Source organism: Apiospora phragmitis (genome assembly GCF_038363925.1).
Source record: "Apiospora phragmitis strain CBS 135458 chromosome Unknown utg000010l:1.0-9815664.0:1.0-9183399.0, whole genome shotgun sequence".
Lineage (NCBI taxonomy): Eukaryota > Fungi > Ascomycota > Sordariomycetes > Amphisphaeriales > Apiosporaceae > Apiospora > Apiospora phragmitis.
The window spans coordinates 8,191,596-8,216,132 of NW_027117409.1; the positions used below are offsets into that span (position 1 = coordinate 8,191,596).

The 24,537-nt window shown below is 54.0% G+C and overlaps 10 protein-coding genes across 10 annotated transcripts; 5 read left to right on the forward strand and 5 right to left on the reverse strand.

The window, feature by feature from the left end:
- Positions 1-396: 396 nt before the first annotated feature.
- PG994_012251 (uncharacterized protein) lies at positions 397-1,700 on the reverse strand (the record flags this gene model as incomplete). Its single annotated transcript, XM_066863660.1, has 2 exons — positions 397-1,095; positions 1,191-1,700. The coding sequence occupies 2 exons, from the start codon at positions 1,698-1,700 to the stop codon at positions 397-399; spliced, it is 1,209 nt and encodes a 402-aa protein (XP_066712770.1).
- A 987-nt stretch (positions 1,701-2,687) lies between these two features.
- On the reverse strand, positions 2,688-3,878 carry PG994_012252 (homoserine O-acetyltransferase; the record flags this gene model as incomplete). The annotated part of the gene is made up of 2 exons (XM_066863661.1): positions 2,688-3,415; positions 3,581-3,878. 2 exons carry the CDS (start codon positions 3,876-3,878, stop codon positions 2,688-2,690), a joined length of 1,026 nt encoding a protein of 341 aa, XP_066712771.1.
- Positions 3,879-4,671: 793 nt separating this feature from the next.
- PG994_012253 (uncharacterized protein) lies at positions 4,672-5,962 on the forward strand (the record flags this gene model as incomplete). The annotated part of the gene is made up of 3 exons (XM_066863662.1): positions 4,672-5,433; positions 5,604-5,813; positions 5,894-5,962. 3 exons carry the CDS (start codon positions 4,672-4,674, stop codon positions 5,960-5,962), a joined length of 1,041 nt encoding a protein of 346 aa, XP_066712772.1.
- A 1,317-nt stretch (positions 5,963-7,279) lies between these two features.
- PG994_012254 (branched-chain-amino-acid aminotransferase) lies at positions 7,280-8,742 on the reverse strand (the record flags this gene model as incomplete). The annotated part of the gene is made up of 2 exons (XM_066863663.1): positions 7,280-7,416; positions 7,635-8,742. 2 exons carry the CDS (start codon positions 8,740-8,742, stop codon positions 7,280-7,282), a joined length of 1,245 nt encoding a protein of 414 aa, XP_066712773.1.
- Positions 8,743-10,886: 2,144 nt separating this feature from the next.
- PG994_012255 (GTPase-activating protein) lies at positions 10,887-13,088 on the reverse strand (the record flags this gene model as incomplete). Its single annotated transcript, XM_066863664.1, has 7 exons — positions 10,887-11,144; positions 11,238-11,492; positions 11,581-12,059; positions 12,113-12,570; positions 12,628-12,775; positions 12,955-12,970; positions 13,044-13,088. The coding sequence occupies 7 exons, from the start codon at positions 13,086-13,088 to the stop codon at positions 10,887-10,889; spliced, it is 1,659 nt and encodes a 552-aa protein (XP_066712774.1).
- Positions 13,089-14,343: 1,255 nt separating this feature from the next.
- Positions 14,344-14,815, forward strand: PG994_012256 (heterogeneous nuclear ribonucleoprotein HRP1; the record flags this gene model as incomplete). The annotated part of the gene is made up of 2 exons (XM_066863665.1): positions 14,344-14,387; positions 14,503-14,815. The coding sequence occupies 2 exons, from the start codon at positions 14,344-14,346 to the stop codon at positions 14,813-14,815; spliced, it is 357 nt and encodes a 118-aa protein (XP_066712775.1).
- Positions 14,816-16,060: 1,245 nt separating this feature from the next.
- PG994_012257 (uncharacterized protein) lies at positions 16,061-17,302 on the forward strand (the record flags this gene model as incomplete). Its single annotated transcript, XM_066863666.1, has 2 exons — positions 16,061-16,171; positions 16,229-17,302. 2 exons carry the CDS (start codon positions 16,061-16,063, stop codon positions 17,300-17,302), a joined length of 1,185 nt encoding a protein of 394 aa, XP_066712776.1.
- Positions 17,303-20,031: 2,729 nt separating this feature from the next.
- On the forward strand, positions 20,032-20,364 carry PG994_012258 (feruloyl esterase B; the record flags this gene model as incomplete). Its single annotated transcript, XM_066863667.1, has 1 exon — positions 20,032-20,364. One exon carries the CDS (start codon positions 20,032-20,034, stop codon positions 20,362-20,364), a length of 333 nt encoding a protein of 110 aa, XP_066712777.1.
- Positions 20,365-20,403: 39 nt separating this feature from the next.
- Positions 20,404-21,632, forward strand: PG994_012259 (tannase and feruloyl esterase; the record flags this gene model as incomplete). Its single annotated transcript, XM_066863668.1, has 4 exons — positions 20,404-20,969; positions 20,990-21,281; positions 21,318-21,410; positions 21,492-21,632. The coding sequence occupies 4 exons, from the start codon at positions 20,404-20,406 to the stop codon at positions 21,630-21,632; spliced, it is 1,092 nt and encodes a 363-aa protein (XP_066712778.1).
- A 749-nt stretch (positions 21,633-22,381) lies between these two features.
- PG994_012260 (uncharacterized protein) lies at positions 22,382-24,394 on the reverse strand (the record flags this gene model as incomplete). Its single annotated transcript, XM_066863669.1, has 5 exons — positions 22,382-22,680; positions 22,823-23,019; positions 23,081-23,384; positions 23,438-23,960; positions 24,104-24,394. The coding sequence occupies 5 exons, from the start codon at positions 24,392-24,394 to the stop codon at positions 22,382-22,384; spliced, it is 1,614 nt and encodes a 537-aa protein (XP_066712779.1).
- Between the last annotated feature and the right edge of the window lie 143 nt (positions 24,395-24,537).

Below are 24,537 nucleotides of genomic sequence, written 5' to 3' on the forward strand. Positions count from 1 at the left end.
GGTTATTCACAGTGATGTTTAACAGACGGGCCACCAGGGAGTCTGCAAGGGGTTACTTTCAATTCACGATGTTCTAGTTGCTTTGCTTGCGTGGTCATATAGCCGGTGGTTTCAATAAACTCGATAACTCATAATATGTAAATGCCACTCACTGCCCCTGGAGTGTGGCGATATGTACATCTTCTGCCGTTGACTGTGCCCGCGCAAGCACCGCGGATTCAATATATGCTATCTTGTACTCATGGCTCGTTCTTCTCATTTCATCCAATACTATAGAATCGTCGGTGCGGCCCGCTAACTCTCCCTGAAAACTCCATTAAATGTAAAAATGTCGTATGCAGCCTCATTCGTTTCCTTTTCCACATAAACCTCCTCCTCCTCCTAGTAGAGCATCCCCTAAAGTAACACAGCCCCAGCAAGTATACCGCACGCCGACCAAAGCAAGCCCAACCAGATCGCCGCGCCGCCCCCGCTCTGCCGGTTGCCAGCGCCGGGGAGCTCCTTCTGCACCGTGGCCGTGGCCGTCACCGCGCTCAGCGTGCAGCTGGCGGAGCCGCAGTCATAGCCGCTGGGGCAGCACCCCGCGACGGGCCCGGCCTCGCTGGGGCAGAGGAACCAGCCGCCGGCGCAGGTGGCCTCGGCCGGCGGTGCCTCGGGCACGTCGGTGGCGGGCAGCACGAGCGTCATGCCGTTGGACGTCAGCGTCGTCTTGGCGATGGGCGGGCACGACGTCGTGACGCAGTCCCGGCCCGTGCGGCAGCAGCCCGAGCCCGCCGTCGCGAGGCAGGCGTAGAAGCCCGTGGGGCAGTAGTCGCTGGGCGGCGGTTCCGTCGTTGTCGGCGCGGGCTCGTCTGTGGTTCCCGGCGAGTCGGAGCCGCTGGTGGGCCGGTAGGGCGGTTGGCCGCCGGTGCTGGTCGGGGTGGGCGCGCCGTCCGTGGTCGTCTGCGTGACGGTGCTCGTCGTCGGCTTCTGCGAGGACGGGCTGACGGTGACCACGACGGTCGTGACGACGGTCGTGGGAGACGGCGCTGCTATAACCGTGGACGAAGTCGTCGTCATGGTGATGACGGACACCGAGCTGGCGACGCAGCCGATCTGTGCGCACATGTAGCCCGGTATGCAGCATCCACCGCCCTCTTCGGCCGAACACGCCGTGCTCCCGCTCCCGCAATTCCCTACGGTGCCGCCACAGTTCGCCCCGGTCGGGCAGCATCCCACATTCCCGCATTGGGGGCGTTGTTGACCTTGAAGCACGTCTCGCCCGTCGCGCAGCAGTAATTCGGCTGCCCGATTGAGTCGCAGCTCTTGGTGTTCTCCGGGCACGCGAACGCGCGGCCCTGGAGGCGGGCTAGGGCGTCTCGCCTCCGCCGGAACAGCGCCAATGCGAGGCTCGAATCCTCGAGGGCCTCGCCCCCGCTGTAGTGTATGCCGAAGGGCGGGCGGAACGGCAAGGTGGCCGAGGCGTTGGCGGCTAGGAGCAGCTCCTCTTCCGGGTCGAGGACGCGGCGCGCTTCGACGGGCGATCGGGCGGGCTCCAGTTCGGGAGCAAAGCGCAGGAAATGGGGCATGAGCTTCTCGCCCTCGTCGAGCGACATCTTCTTGACCTCGGTGGGTAGCAGTTGCTGCGCGTGGAGCTGGTTTGCGATCAGCAGCAGTAGCGACGCGGGCAGCCCCAGGAAAGCTTGCTGTGGAGAAACCATCGTGGATGAAGCTTGCGTCGTCAAGTGAGCTGTCTATGTGTTCCGAGTAATGGCGATGAAGATCTTCTTCTTTGGGTTCCAAGCAGTATGGCCAAACTAGTATTGTTTTGCGACCAAGCGCAACTTTGTTTTGACTTGGTCCGGTGGGTTGCTACGACGGTGTGTCGTTGTCCGATAAGACAGTCTAACGTTATTTCAGGGACGATTGTGCGATTCGAATTCGGCGCAGTATTTCTGTTGTACGACAGAAGCAATTTGGTTTCATTATGGCAAAAGCTGTAAGGTACAAGATCCCTTGCGTGCACAGAGGAGTAGGTAACCAAGGCGGTGACCACTGAGTGGCAGGAGGTGAAGCCCAGAAAGTGAGTGGCTGGGAGGGGAGCTTGATGAAGTCAGTGTTGAGCTGTCTGGTGTCCACCTCGGCCCAAATCCCAGGCACACCTGGTTACACTATCCTCACCGTCTCTGAGTTAATGCACAAAGGTGGTTACCGGAGTCATCATTTGTTGTGAGACGTGAGTAGGTATTCATTACAGTTTCAAAGACACGGCACATACAGAAGGTTGTAGTGCTTGCATCTGTCTTTAATGCTCACTTTAAATACAGGGTATCATATGGCGGCACAAAGTCAGTTGCATCCCAGGTCGGCCCCTGCATGCTAACCCGTCTGTCGGGCCAGGCACACCCTGTAGGTTAACTCCCACTGGCCCGACCCCCCTCATTAACATCCACACTATCAATCTGATGGATCGACATAGATGCCATAAATGGCATGATTACACAAAGATATCCGAGGGTAGATAATGATGAAGACAGAAGTGCTGTAAGTAATTTCAACTTCTATTAGGACTGGCATGTCGAACACTGTTCAAAAAGATAGATCAAAACGACATTACCAAGCTTCTTGCAGGTAATAAATACCATATGGGACCTAAATACATACATGTATCCTGGCAGCTCAAAACGAGATATCCGCAACAAGCCCCCTTACAACTTTAAGAATCTCCTCACTTCCTTCTTGATGAACTCAGTATCTTGCTTCGAACCTATGCCGCCACCGGCGAAGTGTCCCCACACCGTCTCGATAATCGCGAGCTCCCCATTCTTCAGGTGCTTCACTTCCTCCTCATTGTCCTCGGGCGGGAAGTATTGATCAGTACGACTGGGCATTATCAGACACCTGGCTTTGATGTTTGACAGCGTCTTCGCAAGATCTCCGCCATCTTCGGGGTGCAGCAATGAGATGTCACCCTTCTGCCAGGTCCAAAGCATGGCCAAAAGATCGTTGGCGTCAGGCCCGGTAGTCCATCTCGCTTCGAGATAGTCCTGAAGGGTCTCAAACGCAGCTTCTTTCCAGCATTGTTGCCGGAACCAGCCCTGGCTTAAGGCCCATGTTGCGTACACTCTCTTGAAAGCCTTGACGCCGTCGACAGCTGGCTTCGTGTAGCTTCCACCGTGGAAATCATGAGCTGTAATCAGCGCGTGCTTAGGTCCTTCCAGGAAAGACCAGTTGTGCCAGCTCGTTCTCGCGCTGGTTGCGAGCCCAACAATGTTCTCCACAAAGTCAGGGTATAGAGTGGCCATATGGTAGGCCTGCTGTCCGCCCATAGAGAAGCCGATGTAGGCGAAAATCTTATTTATCCCGAGCTCCTCCGTGCACAAGGCATGCTGTAGGTGAATGTTATCCTCGTAACTGACCCTTGGGAAGTTCGGGCCTGCAAAGCATTGGGGTTAGTTCTCTTCTCGCTCTTGCAGATGGCCTTTTTATTATCTTTGCAGGTCTAAGGACCGCCACGGGCCAAAATGCATGCAGTCGTGGAATATAATCATTACCAACCCAGGTACGTATTAGGAAATATTGAGCTCCAAAAGACGCTTACCATCAAAGGGGGGCGGCTGATTTGACGGAGAGGACGATTCGCCGCCGCCCATCAATCCCACGACAATGACGAAGTATTTCTCCGGCGGGAAGGGCGGATCAGAGTTTCCGTTTTCGTTGCTGTACAGGAAAGGCGTTGTGCCCTCAAGGTCACCCCCGAAACATGTTGGCATGAACACGGCCGGGTTTGATGGCGAGCCGAAAGTCCAATACGTCAGTTTTGCCGGGAACTTCTGCCCGGCTGGCTCGGACCGCGCCGAAAGGGTCAACTCCTTATGGAAGTACTTGGTCTCCGGCATGATGTCTGTTGTCTCTTCTCTATTGCTGTCTGGATAGAAGATGAAGAGGGGTTGTTGGAGCGGGGAAGTTGGAGAACACTTCCTATTTATATAGCTGCATCATGAGGACCTTAGCGGGTCAACTCAGTGAGCTCAACCTGGGGTATTGCCAGTTTACGACACACAAATCGCCCTCTTGTAGGAACAGTAGTAGATAAGACTGGCTGGAGTATGGAGGAGCTGATAAGCGGAGACGCCGAGTTCAATGATATACCAAGGATTATCCACAAACGGTATTTTCCGTTAGAAGCTGCATACTTGTCTCGACAGCGAGATCTCGTGAACTATATGGGTAACAGAACAGGACGATGACGATGGCTATGTTGCTACCGAGTTGGTGTGGATGCATTTTGAAGATGCAATTAATTTGATCAGTTGTGTGCTTCTACATAGGTAGGTACGTACATTGGGAAGCGTATCGACCTCCGTCAGGGGAAGGAGCGATTTGATGGAAGGTACGCCCAACAGGGCATTCAGATGCGTACCTTCCTCAACTGAGAGAAGACACCAACAAACCACCAAAGCCATTCAAATCCATTGAAGAATCTGGGAAATTTACGCTTAAATCCACCAATGGAGACAGTACTTCGTCGTTCACTACTTCGAACCTTCAAATTCTTCAGCATAATTCTTCAATACGGCGTCGGTAGACGGGCCCTGCTTTCTTCCACTTCGTGCAATCAGCGGCCGTAGACCTACCACCATACCCTCTAGAATCTGTATCGAATTGCAAGAGTGGTGTTCCAACTGCGCCATGTTATCACCTACGAGGGCCAGTCCTAACGCTTCCCAAGATGAAGAACTCCTTCGCACGGCCAAGTCTCTTAGGCGCCGTTTTGCCGAAGCCGAACCTGTCAATATCGATACATCTCCTTCACAGCGGGCGAGTGCTACCAAGCAGCACAAAACGATCGCATTTGCTCCATTCAGAGCCTCGCACAGTAATCTTCCTGGGCCAAAGATGCGAGATGCTGTCAAACAGGACCTTCAGGACTACAGCGTCTTTGACTACACGAAGGAGCATACTGGTGGCTTTGCGTCATACGCGAGAAGTGCGGTCCCCCAAAACACGGGCTACATTGAGGAACTCCTCAGGAAGAACGGCAGCTACAATGGAGCTCACATTAGGAACGAGCCGAGCCCCGTCGGCATTGAGCGACAATATCGCCACGAGCGCGGCTATCCTCAAGTCTACCATACACCACAGCCGCAACAACCCTATTACCGCTCACCACAGTCTTATTCCCATGCTCAACGGCACCTTGTTGACCCACGTCAACTTAATGCCAGCCAACAACAATCCTATTCCGCCTGTCGTTCGCGGTCACGATCTCCCTCGCCTGAATCTCCTGTAGTGACCGAACTTGAAGAGCGCTACCACAAGCTACGCCTTGCTCTGCACTCCAAGGCTATGAACGGGCTCGAGAAGGTTGAAAAGGACCTGGTTGGCGAAGTGACAACATCCATCAACGCTTGCATCAACCCAGTCGCCCAACTAGACCAGCAGTTTTGTCAGGTTATTCTCCTCTATCTGATGGCGAAGCACAGCTCAGCATCGTGTCCACCCAAGACAACGGAGAAGATAGCCAACGCTCCCAGACTATTCAGATCAGCACCCTGGTCTTGGATTTCGAGAGAGTGCTAGCCAATGGAAAGGACGAACTCTCGCGCCTGCGACAAGACTAGGAAGCAGCCCAGGCCGAGATCGAACTTATTGGCAAGGAGCTTCTGGCCAGGCCACCGTACGGCGAGGTTCCCGGCTCGTCCAAGGAAGGGCGTCGCGACAAGGGGACCAACGGAATGAAGTCCAGGCTCGACGGCCTCCTAGCCGAATTCAGTAAAGATCTGGAGTGTATGAGCAGAGATGTGGTCGAAGAGATGAGCAAGTATGAAAAGGTATGTGATCCTCGTGCCCGGACTGGCTGGTTTACTTCGCGTATATCGTAGACGGGGGCGACGTGCTGATTCAGTTCTAGAAACTTTGTGAGAAAGTGGATAGCGAGTTGGGCAAGATTATGGGCGCTTTCTTGGCGGGGTTCCTGTGAACTCTGTGTGGGCGGTTGTGGTTGGGGTTGTGCTGCTACTACGCCTCTCAAGCATGGCAGCGGTTTCTGTTTATCGAGAGTACGACGGATCTGATGTGCTGAGCGAGTGAATGCTTTCTTAAGCAGGCGGATGGCGCGTATGGGTCTAAGGTGGTGTCGGTGCATCTTACTCATCTCAGAAGGATTGTCTGCAGCAGTGACACCGAACAGTTCTAATGGTAATCGGTAGGAGTGAAGGGTGGGATCTTATATGCCCAACATGTTGGCTGATATACCAAGGGGCCATCTTGCTTGCACACTGTTGGGGAAACCGGGGCGTCCTACAACGCACAATAGCTATCTTAGATTGTATAGTAACCGGTTTCATAGTACTCTTAGCCATGTAATGAATGTGCCGCAGTATGATGGACACTGGTAGTGAGTGAGGTGAGCTGCATCGCCACCGATCTCGTGCGCATGTGGCTTCTGCATGCAAGCGTCACTGACAAAGTCCGGCACTAGATGCACATGTGTTACCGAATCCATCCTATGTCCGGAGTCAGCCCATGTTCTTGCAAAAATAGACGGGGTATTATCATAATCGTGGTCAATAACAAGTTGCGAGACAGACCAATAAATCAAAGTGCTATAGGTCGGTCATATTATGTGAGAAATTAAAGAATCTCTATTATTGTCTATAACGACTCTCTAGCCCAGCGCTCGCTCTTTGATAAAAGGTGGAAATCTGAAGTTCATACTCGTCAAGATAAATAATAAAAACACTCCAAACGCCAATTTGCTCCAACGATGCAGATCCGTAAAGAGTGCATCATGCTTGTTATCCCACCACCGTTCTGATGCTAGCAAATAAAACAGAGATCTATCGTCTTTGCTTTCTCTTTTTCCTCCCCGCTTCTGATATCCAGCTAATTCTGCTGTCAGCCAACGCCATGCAGCAGCAGCAGCAGCCAACGGGGATGTGGCAGTTGGGTGCCATAAGTTCGCCGTATTATGTTTCATTCTTCCCCCACTTCGAACTCCGGTGGTGCAGAGCCAACATGCGGATATCATTGGCCGGGGCCAACGACACTCCATATCCGTCTGCCTCCAAGCCCCTAATTGGATATGACATACTCAACAACATAAGAAGAAGGATGGCGGAGGAGGCTTGCTTGTTTGCTTGCGACTTGCTGCAATGCGACTAGGCGTGGTGCGGGTTTAGGACCTTTTCTGGAGGACCCGAGGGGCGCATTCTCCTCGAAAATGTGGCTGCGAATCATACGAGACGGGCTGCTGTACTGGAGATGGCGCTCATGTCTCACGTCGAACTCGCTGGCCCTACTGCTCCTCGGGCACCACGACGCCCCACGGATGCTGCTCGCCACCGTACATGATGTCCTTGAGCCAGCCCTTGACCTTGAGGGTGACGGCACCGCCCTCGCCAGCCTTGCCCATGGGGGAGGGGAGGTCTTGGCCTCGGTGGTGGATCAATGAGATGGGCATGACGAAGTATTACGAGGTTACACATTAGCAAGTGTGTGTTGTGGTTTAAATTTAGATGAATGGATAGTTTGGACGGGCGGTAATCTCCATCTGAAGTCCGCCCTAGGACTCAATCTGAAAAATAGGATGCCGAGCGTGCACCAGCAGATGGGACGAAAAACAAGAAAGGAAGAAAAAGAAAAGAAAAAACTTACAGCAGTGCCAGAAGCGAAGCACTCGAGCAATCGACCTTCGCTCTCGGCCTCCATGACCTCCCCAATCGTGTATTTCCGCTCGACGACCTCGACGTCGTCGGCCAGCCGTTCGCGGATGAGCTGCAAGACGCTGCGCCGCGTGACGCCGTCGAGGATCAGCCGGTCGTCCAGCGGCGCCGTGACGACCTGGGTCTTGCCCGACGCCTTGTCCTTCCAGACGACGAAGAAGTTGCTGGCGCCGGCCTCGGTGCAGTAGCCCTCCTGGCCGTAGAGCCAGAGGATCTGGCCGAAGCCGCGCTCGCGGGCCTCCTGCGTCGCCAGCAGCGAGGGCCCGTAGTTGGCGCCGACCTTGGCGTAGCCGAAGCCGCCGACCCAGGCGCGCACCATGTCGTCGGGCGACGTGTGCAGGCGCATGCCGCCGGCCGGGTTGTCCATGACGGGCATGTAGCTGGCGATGATGTACAGCAGGGCCTCGGAGGGCGCCTGGACGCCGAGCGCGGCCTGGGTGCCGATCATGGTCGGGCGCAGGTAGATGAAGGTGCCGGGCCGCTCGCCCGGCAGCCACTTGGGCCCGTCGACAGCCATGAGGGCCAGCACCAGGCGCTCGAGCTCGGCCGGCTCGAAGGCCGGCAGCGAGATGCGCACTGAGCTCATGAGCATGCGCGCGGCGTTGCAGTCCGGGCGGAAGAGGCGGAGCTTGCCGTCGAAGCCGCGGTACGCCTTCATGCCCTCGAAGCACTCGGTGGCGTAGTGCAGCACCGAGGCCGTCGGCATCAGGCTCAGGGGCCCGTACGGCTTCAGCTCCGGCGTGCCCCAGCCCGACCGGGCCTTCCACGGCACGCAGATCATGTGGTCGGTGCAGATGCTGTTGCCGTCCTCGCTCGTGACGCCCAGCGCGGGGATCGCGCGCGGCGCCGTGGTGAACGAGTAGGTTAGCTTGGACGCGTCGAGCCGCGGCAGATCCTCCCGGTGCACGCCATTGGTGATGTTGGACGTGCCATTGGCCTCGGCGGTCCCGTTGGTGCGGTGCTCGATGGCCGCGGATGTGAGGTTCAGATCTGGCTCACCAGCGTGGGTGTTTGCCGGAACAGCCGAAGGTGACATGATTATGATGATGATGATCCTCTAACGAGTTGTGTATAACAGCAAGTGTGACAGAGACGGGGAGACTGAAACCAGTGTTCAGACAGACACTCAGAAACGGGACAGAGTTCAACAGAGGGGGTTTATTTTAGTTGGCAGTGGTGGAAATGAGTGGCTTGACCACGAGGCAGTTTTCGGTTTAATTTGCTGGCAACTAGAGTAGCCGATGGAATAATAAGTAGAGTGCAAGCAACAAAGAAGAGAGCGTGACATGAAGGTAGCGCAATAAGTTACTTAAAGTAGAAGTATAAATTTCCCAACCGTCGGCCGCCCCCTCATAACCCAAGAACCAATTCTTCTGAGTCATTGGTCAATCCCTGAGCGTGTTGCGGGTGCTGCACGCGGTGGGCCCAGCCCAGGGCGAAAGTCACTTGAAGGGCGTAAGTCTGTTGGTAGACGATCCCACATCCCACATACCCCAAGGCGACGCAATCGACGATAGGCAATGGCCTGGGTCGGTTCCAACAAAATCTCTGCTGGGGATGGATCCATCCCGCATCCAGACGGAGAGGCAGCGCAAAGGCCGTCGAATGATTGCTCTAGCTTCCTCGTCATGCAAATCCCTTATCTATTACTATTGATCAGGTGGGACATCCGGGTGTCAGCTAACACCGAACAGAAAAAAAGGTCTTCGACTTCATGACTGCCTTGGACTGTATCAAATACAGACAAGCTTATATCGCATCCCCCAGCTGTTACGTACAATTCACCTACCTGAGGGCGTAAACGGCGATTGATGGGCGTTACGATGACAATTGGGGGTCCTTGTGTTCTTTCCAAGTCCATTGCTCGGTTGCCCGCGGCCGTTCCTGTGAGACCCGCAGCTAAGGGCGACGCGGAACTACGAAGGCGTTGCTGCAGCAAGTCTGAAAAAATTCCATGGCAAAAGTCGGTCGTCGGTGTAAAGTGGAACTTGGCTATAAGACGGAAGTCCTTGTCAGACCTTGGGTCTCCACTGAAAACGGAGGAACCGTTGAATCGAACATGTAGCGGTGGTAGTAATCAGAGTAGCAGTGCGTCACCGCATACGGCTACCCTCGCTGGTGTTCTAGCCTTCTGCAGCGGGAATTATTGTGTTCCCTCCTCTTGGGATGGCCGGAGAGGACTGATCTATTATATACCTAATGTATAGTAGTAGTCTAGCAAGATATAGTTACACACTCCCGTCTCTATCAAAGAGCCGGGGGATCACTTGCTGTTTCACCGCCATCCGCCATCCCGTCAGGAAACGAATACTGAACCTCACCACAAAATCTTTAAGCCGAGAGCCTGTCCACCGAACCTACTAGCTATATGCATCGTGTAGGTTTTTCCATGACAGCCGAGACGGGGTGGACCTCCCAACTAGTAACGGACATGTGTGTGGGCTTTTTATTTGGCGGAATTGGGACCTTGCATAAGCCGAGAATATGCGGCTCTTTCCACCTGCCCCCAAACAATCATCGGGTTTGCCTGCTTTCTCAATCAAGGACTCGCGGCCAATAAGTCACGTTCGGATGCAGAACTCGTGTTTCCTTATCACAAGGAACCCGGCTTCAACTGATCATTGGCTCGACTTGGCTTCATGCACCCTGGATTGCCACGATACATCGATATTTTTCGACTCTACCACATCTGGCATCTGCCGAAAGCCGAAAGTTGTCATCGCTATCAGCCGATCTCCATCGACCGGATCTCGATGCACCTTTTCCCCTCCTATCATGAATACATGTTAATATTGTGCGCCAGCGTCGCTCGTGGGGGCAATGCTCAGTAAAGTAGATATGTTGCTGACAGCAGTCCCGTGCCATCAATTCAAGTTGGCGAGGTGAGTGCAAACCCACGATGTTGCTGCCAGCAGTCCCGTGCCATCGATTCAAGTTGGCGAGGTGAGTGCAAACCCACGACCAGCGCTCAATACGAGCAATTGGTCTTTCGCCCGATTTACCTTGAAGCGTACCTATTACTAGGACTCGCGTTGTCAAGGATAGCTGCTCGTCGAGAACTGGTGCGCCTTGACAGCCTTGCGTCTTACCCATCGGGTGCTGATCATAGTGAGGATTTGGGGATATCAATGTTCCGATATTGCGAATGGCTGCGGAACCGAATATTGCGGCCGGCGTTCCTCAAAGTTGCATGTTCGCCGAGGGTGACCTGCTAGGACCTCCTCGAAGATGCGCGGCTGAGTTCTTGAAGAGGCTTTGCCAGATGTATGCTTCGCTCAGCAGAAGCTCGATGTCTTTCTCCGTCCAATCTTTCGTAGGCAGAGCCTGCAGAAACATCATAATCTCTTGGAAGTCCATTTTCAGGAGTTTGGCTGACCACTTCACAAGGAAGGCGGCGCACACATACAGATGGAACTCCGAGAACCCCTGTTCTTCAGCCTGTTTCAAGTTAACAGTTACTCCCTACGCGAAATGAATGGTTATCTGTACCAGATATGTATCCCACATGCGAATCGTATTTTTGACACTGACTTCCCTCATAAGAAGACAGTTCATCCACCGGAAGCTGAACTGGATGAACTCCACGTGCTCATTCTCCAAATGCTTTGCTAGATCGCTGTCAATCCGAGCGGTGAGATCCCTCAGCGCGGCAACCTGACGCTGAATTCCAGGCTGTGCAACTATGTAATGGTCTTGTATGCCGTCAAGTAGTTTCGTCAAACACCAAAATGAGTCTGCCTCGACCGCATCGAGGACTGCTTTGGCAACTGTCCAGGATCCATTCCGCTTTCGATATTGCAGTCGGTGATGTAGCTACCCAAGAAGACTTGCCAGAAAGGCGATACCAAGTCGTTGATGCCTTGGACGTAGCCACTTGCGGGGTGCCGGATAGCCCAAAGGTATAAGATCCGTTCGAGGGACCGCTGAGTCGCTTCGTATCCATACAACTCGATGTGGGGATTTGTTCGGGCACATCGATGCTGATTTGGTGCCATACGGCCTCATCTAAGCCCCTGGTCCGACCAGCAGAGGAGGGGGCACTGCCACCGCGCTCGAAGGCTTGCCGCACTCCGTCCAGATACTCTTTCCTCTTTCTCTCCAATGTCGCAACACGCCTCTCACTACTTGTTGGCAGGTAACTGAGCAACAGTTGCCATGTCATGGCACGGACCTCTTCGGGCACCCCGCCCCATGCCAAAGCTCTAAGGTCCGTGATGGGTATGGTTGTTGCTTGAAGTAACTTCTTGAACTTGTTGATCTTGGTGACGCGCGAGTTCATCACGTCAATCTCCTTGGGGGTTGCATTTGCTGGGATCGCTGGGTGATTAATTAAATGTAAAGCATTCGCCGGGTCTGAAGATGAAGTGTTAGCTTGCGAAGTCCGCAGGGAGCTGCCGTCAGCCTACCTTTCAGTATGTCTTTGTATTGTGGTCGGAGAATCTTCCCCTCGCTTTTCTTGGGCATCGGGTATGTGGTTGACGGCCTCTCAATCGCTATATCGGCGCTATCGGAATAGCGTCGGGAGTGGCCAAACGCATCATCCATCGGTGCATTGTTTCCTTGAGACGCTGCACTGCCCTGCGCTGCGGCCTTGCGCCTTGATTTTCTCTTCATGTTTGAAATACTGGGCAACCCAAAATCGTCTCCATCGTCGTCGTCGTAACCATACATATCTTCTCCTTCAGGGTCCTCCGTATTCCAGTCTTGATTGGTGTTGGAGAGGAAACTGAAATAAGTCTTGAGTGGGGGTGAAGACGTGCCCGATGATTGTCTTCCTGGCGGCGGCGGCGGCGAAGAAACGTCGCTGAGCCGGGGCTTCTGCGAGCTCGACGAGGGAGGTCTCGAGGATATATTCGACAAGCTCCTGATTCTTGTTGTTAGCTAGACCATCAACCCAGCTATAGGTGAAAAAACGACGGACATAGAATCGAATTTGAGCATATCAGCATGGGAATATGCGGCGCCAATGACCTTATTGGGATCTCGACTACTGTTGCTATTCTTCTTCGGGGTGCCGTCCCGGGAGGGGCGCCAGAAAGGCGAAGCCGACCTGAATCCATACTCAGCGCCTACTCAACCAGCACGAACAATAGGATCTCGAGTCTTGGGGGTGGAAGAGGTCTACATCTCGGATCTGTCTATTGGCAAGACGATAGAAAGTATTAGTTCTCGAACAAATCATGTCGCATCCCAAATACCAAAATTGCGTCGCGCGCGCAGGAAGATATCGCGGCTTTCAACAACGTACCAACTTGGACCATTTCCTACGTCATTTCACGATCAGCAACCAAGATCATCGAAGCCATGGACAGAAGCGGAGGGGCGCAACACTCTTACCTGCTGAGGAGGCGGCTTCTTGCCGCTACCCGAAGAAGAGAACATGTTTTTTCGGGTGTGTTTGGAGGGAAAAGCAGCAGCAAATTACATGTTCGGTGGCGTTGTAAGGTGTCTCTGGGGGGGTTTGGAGTGTGTCCGTCTCTCCCCAAATTGATACAAGTCCACCGATCGCCTGAGCAAAACCCGGCCCACTTGTGCCACGGGATGGATCAATGATGGAGCTTTGACGAGCTGCCCGCCACAATTCAAGGCAAGTACTGGGCGATATTGACCAATCATCTGACAGCTGTGCCTGGCCTGCCTCCCTACTGGGGGCCGACAACCAGACGACAGTACTGAGTCCTGTTACTCCCCACATGCTCAGAAGAGTCAATGAGCGGCTGGTAGGAAATATACTATTATTAACCAGTGTTTAAATATAATCAGTAAATAGGCACTCTGCTTGATATTTGGGCTCTTCTTTTAACTTGATTCCTGTCATTGTGATCCATTGCAACAGGTAGGATCATTGAATGTATGTACTCACAAAGCGAGCCGATCATCGCTTCGAGTGCTTCGAGCCCCACGTTCATTGCTTACATACTTCAAAGACCGTATCGCGTGCATGCAATCTCTTGCACGCTTGCGCTTCTCAATAGGCAATTAAGTAAGTAATGAGAAGGTTTCTATGGTATTAAGCATCTTACGGAACCGCTCAAGAGCTCAAGTTCTATTGTTTATTGTATTCGTTCCACCAAATGGAAAGACCTCCATACGGCCTGAGAACGGGGATTGAAGACGTGCATTGTCCAGTGTCCACTTACAGCGTGTTTCGAGCAGTGCACCACAAGTGGCTGACTTGCTGATTCAGAGCTGCTTGACCAGTGAATCAGTGACCCAATGGCAGTGTGGCCTGTGCCACAGCCAGTATCCATCAGCCGCCCCAAGACCCCACTTCATTACAAAAGTAGAAAAGCACCTTCTTTCTGCCTTCTGGGGGACTGATGCGCGACTGGAACCTCCTGCTCCAGCTCGCCGATTCTTTTTTATCTGTATCGGCTGCCTGTCCCATCTCCCATCTCCATTCAACAACCACAAATGCGACATCCACAACAATAGACCCTGCTGGTCTTTTCCCTCTAGACTTACCTTTCTTCACAGTGCTCTGGAATCTCTCGCCCCCAACATTTCTTGAGGGGTCCATCTTCTACGAGCGACTGCCTGGCTGTTGTTTACCGTTGCTCACTCGCTGCCTGAAGTATACTCCGTCCTTTAGCAGCTTCACATAATAGGTGTATTTCACACAAACACACTGCCCATCATGACTGAACCCGAGAACATGGAGGACGATCTCTTCGCCGATCTGTGAGTGCCTCCCTTATGCTGGACACTGCTGCAGCCCGCGCATTTCGTGGTTGATCCAATCGCAACCCAATCGCAACCCAATCGCAACCCATTAATCGCGACTGACCGCAAACAGCTACGATGATAACGAACCTTCGTCCGCTCCTGCCCCAGTGAAGCAAGAACAGCCAGTGGAACCCCCTGCCCCAGTTCCTGCGCAACCCGAAGCTCATGTTGAAGACGAATCGGCCTATGACCTGAATCAGAATGGCTATAACGACGACTATCAACAACAAGCCGAGTACGAAGATGACGACGACGACGATGTTGATTTCAACCTGGGCAACAATCCACCCAGGGATGTCGATACGTCCACACCCATGAGAGATGAAGTCTCTACTCCCAATTACCATTCCACGCGAGGCCCTAGTGCCAAAGAAGACGGGTAAGTTTGATGCTTTCCTCCATTGCTATTTTGTTGTCCCTCCCCAAATCCCTGCCTCGTGATCTCCAGAGAGACACTTCTGCCAATGTGGTTGGATCGGTCGTACTCGGTGTAGGTATGCGCGGTTGCTGCTGCGCGGATGGCGATTGCTGGTATGGCCAGGGCCACATATAAGAAGCTTGCTTCAGGTCCCTGGGGGCTCGAATCCAGATAAGATTGGACAAAAAGGAGATAATCCCGGGCTTGTTGGCTTCAATGGGAGGCTTGTCACAGTTGGGTTTCGAAACAGCCCGTGAACCAACCTATCGCCGAGATCACTTCAGCCTGTCCAAAATACCTAGTATCCATAACGATACACCCTGAGAGACTTTGGAAGGGTTGAGATGCAGGCAGTACAAGCTTGGCCCACAGATTTACTACCTGAGAAGAGGCCACGATATGAACATCATCGACTATAGTCAGTACAAGGTCACAGACACTGCCTTCCATAGCCGTTCGTCAAGAGATAGGCTCATAAAGCTAGACGAGACCATGTCTCTCTCTTTGATGGCTTGTAACAATCAATGGCAGCGAATAGCGCTCGAGGCCATATGCTAGCTTCACGGTAGCGAAATCAGCAAAACAAAGAATTCCGACAACAATATGGCAACTCCGCTACATAATCTTCCTCCAAGGAATATTTCTGTGTGTGGTGTGCTCTTCCGGACCCAGTCCCTAGGTTCGGCCACATCATCTACGCTTCCTGAAGATCGGCAAACTCTCAGCGCCGGAGATGCTCTCACAAAGTCCCAAGGCAGACCTTATACCACCATTCCGACGGAGTTGTATCATTGGCTATCCCGTTCTCAGCCCTGGGGCGTGGAATTTCATAAAGCGGCTGCTCGCATAGACGAAGAAAAACCTAGTGCGATGCTTGGGTCCTCTAATCACATTTCGCAACCTCATTGGCACACAGCCGAGACAGGCTTCGCATGTTTGCTCAAGTGACAACAGCTTAGCTAGAGTGTTGTCCGCCCATGTTCGATTGATCTCACATCACGCTGCAGCATCAGCACATCAGTTTGTGTCCAGGAGGCTGACTAACAATGTTCTTGCCACAGAAAAATGTTCATCGGCGGCTTGAACTGGGAGACCACAGACCGTAAGTTTTTTCTAGGCCCATCGCATGAGTAGCTATCCACTAAACGTCCTTCCAGAGTCCCTCCGTGAATATTTCACCCAGTTTGGTGAAGTGACGGAATGCACCGTTATGAGAGATAGCGCGACCGGTAGATCACGAGGCTTCGGGTTCCTCACCTTCAAGGATCCCAAGACTGTGAACATTGTGATGGTCAAAGAGCACTTCTTGGATGGAAAAATCGTAAGTCACTTCCGCTCCCGCTCCCACCCCTGGGCAGCACACTAATCTTGAGCTTAGATCGACCCCAAGAGAGCCATTCCGCGTGACGAACAGGAGAAGACGAGCAAGATCTTTGTCGGTGGTGTCAGCCAGGACACGACTGAGTCCGAATTCAAGGAATACTTTGCTTCGTTCGGGCGCGTTGTTGACGCCACCCTAATGATGGACAAAGACACCGGGCGGCCCCGCGGTTTTGGATTCGTTACATTCGAGAGCGAGGCTGGCGTGGATAACTGTCTTAGCGTCCCCCTGGAAATCCATGGCAAGCCCATTGAGGTGAAGAAGGCCCAGCCGCGTGGTAATATGCGTGAGGAAGAAGAGGCATCTCGACGTGGCAAGTTCAGAAAGGGCCCTGATGAACAGGCTAGCCCGCAAAACCCGATGGCAAATCCGATGACCCAGGGTGGCATGACGCCGCAGGTAATGGCGCAGTATATGCAGCGGATGCAGCAGTACATGACGATGATGCAGCAGCAAATGGCCATGAACAGGGGCATGGGTATGGGCATGATGCCTGGCGGTATGAATCCAGCCATGATGCAGCAGATGATGCAGATGCAGATGGCCAACCAGATGGCCCAAGGCGGCGGCGCCGCCGCTAACCAGGCCGGCCAGAACAATCCCATGGCCGGAATGAATCCAGCTATGATGCAACAGATGCAGCAACAAATGCAGAGCCAGATGAACCAGGTTGCTGCAGGCCAGGGTGGTGGAGACCAACAACCGGGATTCAACAATAACCACCAGCAGCAGTATGGTGGTCGTGGAGGCCGACGCGGCGGCCGCGGAGGCTACGGACAGGGCGGTTATGGTATGGGAGGAGGTGGCGGCGGTGGCGCACCCGCTGCTGCTGGCGGCGATCCGACGTCGTGGGAAGGTATGTACGACGATGTTCCGCAACCGAACCCAGGTGGCCGGGGCGGCTTCCGTGGAAACAGGGGCGGCGGTCACCACAGCCCAGGACCTGCTGACCCTAACCACGCTCCGCCAGCGAATGCCCCCACTGGCCCCAAGAACGCAGGCCGGCCCGGTGCCAACTACCGTGGTGGCGGCCGAGGAAGCAGCCGAGGATTCCACCCCTACCAGCGTTAGCATCGCTAGTTCAAGGTCCGTTGGTGAAGACTCAGCACCAGCACCGAAAGACTGTTACCTCCACCGTATCTCACATACCGTCTGCATCGCCGCTCTTCCTGGCGACTCCAGCTGAGCCAGATTGGAGATGTCGCAGCCTTCTCTACAGCTCGAGCAAACTCGTTCGAGAGTCTTCACTCAACGGGTTTTCCCCACGCAGATGACCAGAACCACCTGCTTGTATTTTATTATTTTCCCCCTTCTCGTTGATATTACGACAGCGACGCCGGATTCTCACTGGACAGTATGCGGCATCGGCATTGACCAAAGGGTTAGTAGATGGTCAAGAGCAACGTCATCCGACCGCGCAACCAGCGGGATTTGACGGGGTCATGGCAGCTCATCCCCATTTACACAGTGTTCTATGGATATGCACGCAGACTGCAAACAAAATGGATTGTACATCGCCTTGATTCTAGTATGGATCCGAAAAGTTGATGACCATCAATATAATTGTACGCACAATCGTCTTCTGTCATTGGTTCTGTTGTGAGAAAGGTATCCAGCGCCTCGTTGCTCGTCTTCTTCCTCTGCCCCGAACCACTACTTCAAGTAACGGTCCTGCAATAAACCCATTTATAATCTTGTCTCGTCAGCCTCATCGCACGCTGTCATCGAACGACTGTAGGTACAGAGTCAACCCGTCAGACAAGTCCCAGAAGTAGAAGTAGAAACTCAAATCTCATACCAATCCCTAGCGTCCCCTCCTCCTGGGTCCTCAGCTCCTCCTTTCTATCCTTGGCTCTTCAGGCTCTCATCATCCGACTCTCCTCCTTCGACCTCTCATCCTTCCCCATTCCAGTCACTGTCCGGGATCGACTTAATGGTGGGCATTGATTTCCTGGGCAGTGAACTCTGTAAGACAGCGGAACTTCCGGGATCCCTTGAAAGAAATGCAGTCGTAGTCGCCCTCTGGGTACACCATGCATTCGCCGTAGACTTTGCCATCCACTTTCAGGGCACCCAAATTAGTAATGCGGGCAAGGAAAGAAAGAAAGATGGAGGGGGGGTTAATTACACCCAACCATCCTGTAGCCCTGATCTTTATACAAAGCTGCAGCGCGGCGTTAGCATCCCCTGGCACTCGGGTATGTCGTGACTGATACGCACTCCAGTGGTAAGTTGGATTTGTCCCGAAGTTCATCTCGAACACCTCAATCTCTGCCGGGGAGGCCTTGTAAGTGGAGTCGCAGCCAACGCATCGAATTCCCTTGCTCTTGCTGACATCGTCACGGGGATCCCATTTTCTCCCGCCCATGGGCATCACCGCAATTCGCAGGCTCGGCCTCGAAAATTTGCCACTGTCCCAACGCTTGTGAGGTACTCTTGATCTCTTGGTGGTAGATATCGAAGTTGGCCATGGCCAGTGGCGTCAACGTTGCCAAGGAAGTGAGATTAGAGAAACGCATATTGTCTGAGGGAATGACGAATGGGATATAGAGGTTCAAAAGTCCTAGACTGTGAGTTCCTGAAGATGATGGTGATGAGATTTCTGGATTCAAGATGAAAAGCAGTCATCTTTAATTTATACATGTTCTATGTCAATTATCAAGAGTGAGGCCCCCAGGCTCCACCGCCTCTCTCGTATACACTCATCCGTGAATCCATTCAGCTCTCTCCCAGCACCGTCAATATTGTTGGCGATGTTGCGGTTGAACCATATGGCTGATCACATCCATGTATGGCTGACGATAGCCACACTGTGGTGCAAATATTCAGCCTGGCTCCTAACAAACCTACATGTGGCCCAGCTAGAAGCGTAACCTACCATGCGTCAGCCTGTACTTCAAGGGAGGCTCTGCAGAGCAACAACTTACTACCCCAGCAGGCAGCCGAAGTCCGTCTAACACTATTCCGGAAAACAAACACATGATACCTTCGTATATAAGCCTTTCCTCGATGACAGAGCCGGGCCAGAAGTGGTCCCGACGGCATAAAACCCCCTAGCTTACGGTAGATGACTGCTGCCTTACACCCACTCAACTCCTTCGCGGCTGAACTATTACTTGGGCTCCAGGGGAAACACGATACCTTGATAGATCTATGCCGTTCGGCCGTTTAAGGTAGCTCAGTTTTATGACAGGGTAAGCTGACTGATAGACAAAATTCGTGATCGATACACTAGAACGGTACCAACAGGGGCCGACACACAGGACCGCTGCAGCCCGCAGTCATAAGCATCGGCACTGCTTGCATGCTGATGGACATCAAGATACACGCGATACAATAGGGGTGCGATATGGTGTATCTTTAGATGGAGGAAAGAAGAATAGGAGCTGGTTTCGCGATACCAACCGCTTTGAAGAAGACGACGAACTCGGGGGAATAGCATAACCAGTGACCTGGGGATGACTTCGCAATGACGGCCTGGGTTGTGATAATAATCTACTTGGTTGACTTGGCTTGCATAGTTCAACAAATTACTCGAGATGCGAAACTCCTTTTCGATAACGTCGCGCAGATATGCGCCATGATCGTCGGACCCTCCGACCCGGTGTCCGTCCCACTGGTGACCGGGTGACCCCTGTGCCGTCGGAGCAGGCTCCGAGATTGTCTCCGCCCCGCTTGCGGATAGTTCCAGCGGTCAAGGGGCTCCAAACCGGTATATAATGTGGCCCGCCGCTTGTACGCGCACCTTCATCCTGACCTCCAGTCTTGGCGCGTACCATTCTGCCGGTTTGGGGCTCGAGATGGCTTCGCTACTGCTACTTGCGCCTATACTAGGCTTTCTTGGCCACGTAACAGCAGCGGCCGTGGCAGGTTGCGCTTCTCTCAGCGGCTGGGCTTTCTCAAACGATACCGCCAGCGTCTATCTCGCGACGGATGTGCCGCAAGGGACAAACTTTTCCACCAGCGATGGCCCCCAGACCAACGATCTGCCCGGCTTCTGTCGCATCGCTCTCAGCATAAAGACGAGCCCGGAGACCTCCGCCAAGGCCGAGGTCTGGCTCCCGGAACCAGACGAATGGAACGCACGGCTTCTGACCGTCGGCAACGGCGGCTTCGCGGGCAGCATCAACTAGGCCGACGTCGCGTGGGGCCTGCGCAAGGGCTTCGCGACCATGTCGACCGACACGGGCCACAACTCGAGCAGCGGCACCGCCGCGTGGATGCTGCACGAGCCCGAGCGCGCCATCGACTGGGTGCACCGCGCGCTGCACCTCTCCGTCATGGCCGCGAAGCAGGTGGTCGCCGCGTATTATTACCCTACTACTCAAACCGGGCCGCACCACTCCTACTCCTACTACGCGGGCTGCTCGACGGGCGGCCGGCAAGGGCTTGCGGCACTGCAGCGATACCCAGCCGACTTCGACGGCGTGCTGGCCGGGTCGGCGATCCCGTGGCAGACGCACACGAGCGCCTGGCATACCTACGCGGCGCTGCTGCAGTACCCGGCGTCGCGGTCGACGTTCATCCCCGCGGACCTGTGGGCGAGCCTCGTCGCCCCCGCCGTCCTGGAGCAGTACGACGCGGCGCTGGACGGGGTGGCCGACGGCGTCATCATGGACCCCTCCCGGTGTGCGTTCCGGCCCGAGGTGCTGCTCTGCGGCAAAAGCGGAGGAGGAAAGGCGAACGCCACCAGCGGCGACTGTCTCACACGAGACCAGGTGCTCAACCTCAAGCGGCTGTACCGCCCTGGCTGACGAGCGACGGCCAGCTGATCAACCCAGGCATTTCCCCCAGCGGCGAAGCCGGGTTCGCCTCGCTGATGAACTCGGCCGAGCCCCTATTCGGGCCCGAGTTCTACCGCAACGCCGTCTACAACGACACCGACTGGGACTGGCGCACCATGTCGGCCGCCAGCGTCGCGTTCGCCGACGCCGTCAATCCGGGCGGCGCCAACGCGTACGACCCGGACCTGCGCCCGTTCGAGGCGCACGGCGGCAAGGTGCTGCACTACCACGGCTACGCGGACCCGCTGATCCCGTCGCTGAACGCGGCAGCCTGATACGACGAATTCAACGGCTTCTACGAGCGCATCGTCGGCCGCGCGGGCGACGTGGACAAGTTCTACTGGCTCTTTATGGTCCCCGGGATCGGCCACTGCTCTGGCGGTGTCGGCGCTTGGGTGAGTCACAACTAAGCCTCGACCTCTTCTCTGTGGATAAATATGTGCTGACAACTCGTTCTCTTTTTCTCAAACAAAAAGGCTCTGGATGGCGCAGGCCAAGGAGGCTTCCCCCTGCAAGTGAATGGTTCGTCGCACTCGCTGCTCTCCTCGCTAGTCGATTGGGTCGAGAGCGCCGCCAGTGCTGCCGGGAACAAGAGCTCGGCCGTGAGCAACCCCTGAAGCATCCTCGACGTATGACAGTGGGTGCACCGGAATCCATTATCGGAACCAAGTTCGTCAATGACACGCCCACTCTTGGGGTGAGTTTCACCAGGCCTATCTGTCGGTGGCCGCAGACGGCGGTCTATGATGGCGTAGGGGATGTGAATGATGCAGCGAGCTGGTCGTGCCCTACTGCCGGAATTTACTAGAGTTTAGGCGTCTCGCAGCACTCGGACGATATCCAAACCCAACTTAGCCATTGGTGATGAAAACGCATACAGGTGTACCTTGGTCCATATTGCTCAACACTTCACTTTAGCTTTCCACCGCTGTTTATACCTAACTAGCTAGGCCACTCCTGAAAGCGATACGGACGCCTCAGCGCGATGTTGGAGATGGCCTGATTCCCCCAGTTCAGCAAAATTATTAGATAATGTCTTGTTTAATTGAGAACCCTCGATAATCTCTATATAGATGTCGATCTGATACTAGGGTTTACTTTATGCAGTGTGTCACACACCAGTGCCGTATGTGTTGCGCCAAGGATCTTCATCAAGATACGATATACGGAACCTGCATAGGTCTATCGGAAGAAAGGGGTGTGCCGAAAGAGAGCGAGAATTTAGTGTCATAGTTCTAGCCCTAACCCCGAAAATCAGCTTCAATAATATCATACAAATAGACCCCACGACTCCCAGTGACGAACATGGCTGTAAGTTCACTTAACACACTATACCAGATTGCAACTCACACCGTAACACCCGGGTCTATTGGTCCTTCTCGGTCTTTCCAATAGTACCAGCCCTCCTCATCCCTATGATACTTATAATCAGCACGCTGGCGGTGCTCGCAAAGATGGTCCAGAATGCGGTGCGGTAGCCGTCCATCGTTGCCGTCTTTCCCTCGGCGTGGGAGTGCTCCGTAACCGACGCTGCAATTGCAGCAGTCACAGCAAGCCCAACAGCATTGCCGAACTGCGCGACTTCGTTGAAGACACCGCCAGCAAGCGACTGGATCTCGGCAGGGAAAGCGTCGGATATGAGCAGATTGGACACACTGAAAAGGACTGCAAAGAAGAGTTAGATGAGTTCATGTTTCTTTACATTTCAGGTTTCGCTTCGCTGTGAAAAGCAAGATTCTTACCCCAGGATTGACCGGGCAGAGAAACAATGCCCAGAATGGTCTAAACCAGTAGTTCTCGTGCTCACCCACGGTGGCCATGAGAGCTGGCGAAATGAGAGTGATGCAAGTGGAGACGACGACAAGAGTTATGACCTTCACCCGCGAGATGATGTAAACCAGGACGACGTTCACGGATGTACCCATGACAATCTGTGAAAAGTATCGGATAGAGGACTGGAGGGCAGATAATCCCTGTACTTCCTGGAAACTGGAGCGAGGGGTGCTGTGTCAGCGAGTATTTCCACGGCACAAAACAAGTATTATTCAGAGACAGCGAGACATACTATAAAGTAGTGAAATACTCGATGCCGTTCAGCGAAGACCAGCAGAAGAAGACACATAGGCAGGCAGATGTGAAAGAGGCCTTACGCCACAGTCTGTTGGGTATAAGTGCCGGCTTTCCAACCTGCACTTGGTGATGCATCCAGAAAGGGAAAGCTATGAGAAGAAGTATCGACACGATGAGGAGGACTATTTGAGCAGGCTTCTGCACGTTGCGCCAATCCGATGTAATCATGGCAAGCACATACACTGCAGGTTTCCGATTAGCTTGGTCCCGTAACTGGGATGCTGGGTCAAGAGGACGGGCTAACGTAAGGAGTCAAGAGGGTTTTTTTCTTCGTTCCACAGACTTCACTTACTCAATAGTGCCAAAGCCACGCTGAGGATAAGTACCCCTATCCAGTCGACATCTTCTCGCAGTCGACGCGCCCACGTCTTCTTGGACGGATGCCGGACGTCGGGGAGGGACCAAAGCGAGATGACGGAGACGACGAAGTTTACCATGGCCATGATCCAGTAGGCCCAGCGCCAGCCGATGGTGTCGGTGAAGATGCCGCCGAGCACGAGGCCCAGGGCGTAGCCGAGCGGCTGGGCCATGCCGCTCATGGCGAACGCCGTGTTGCGCCAGTGACCCTTGGGGAAGGTGTTGGTGATGAGGCTGACGGTCGTGGGCAGGCACATGGCCATGGCGATGCCCAGGCAGGTCCGGAACATGATGACCTGGATCCCCGTCTCGGAGAAGCCCAGGGCGACGGTGAAGACGACGAACAGGAAGCTGCCCACGACCCAGACGCGCTTGGGGCCCAGGATGTCGGCGAAGGAACCGAAGACGTGCAAGAGGCACCCCGCTGCGAGTGCGTAGACGGCTGCAGGCCAAAGCATCTGTCGAATCTCGGCGTTAGTATTGCTGGTCCAAGGAATACACCATCTTTTCAGGAGGCGATGCAAGCAACACTGCGGGAGGTCGCATGCTCAACCCTCCCAAGACACCCCATAAGAAGTAACAAGACTTGAAAGTTTCTTACTAGACCATTGGGCAGGCCAACATCGTCGGCGATAAGCGGGAGTGCCGCGATGAGGATTCCCGAGCCCATTGTGTTAAGGAAGTTGATACCAGCGAGGGTGGTGATGACGCCCACTCCCTTAGTCTTGGATACTCTCATCTGGAGAAGCGGGGGCGAGCCATCCTGACCGGAGGGTTTCGTTTGGGCCTTCTCGTCCGAGGTAGTTCCTGGGTGTTCATTATCACTCGACTGCGGGTTCGACTTCTCCGTTATAACGGGAAATAACTCGCCTTTGGATGCCTTCTTGTCCATTTTGCTGTTGAAGCCTTGATGAAGCTCTGTGAAACGATGTACGAAAAGCTATAAACTGAAGAACTACAGCTGGTTGATGTTTCTTTTCTAGCACTCATCGGGATTTCTTGGCCACATGGGGGGAAAGATGATGCTGCCTCCTT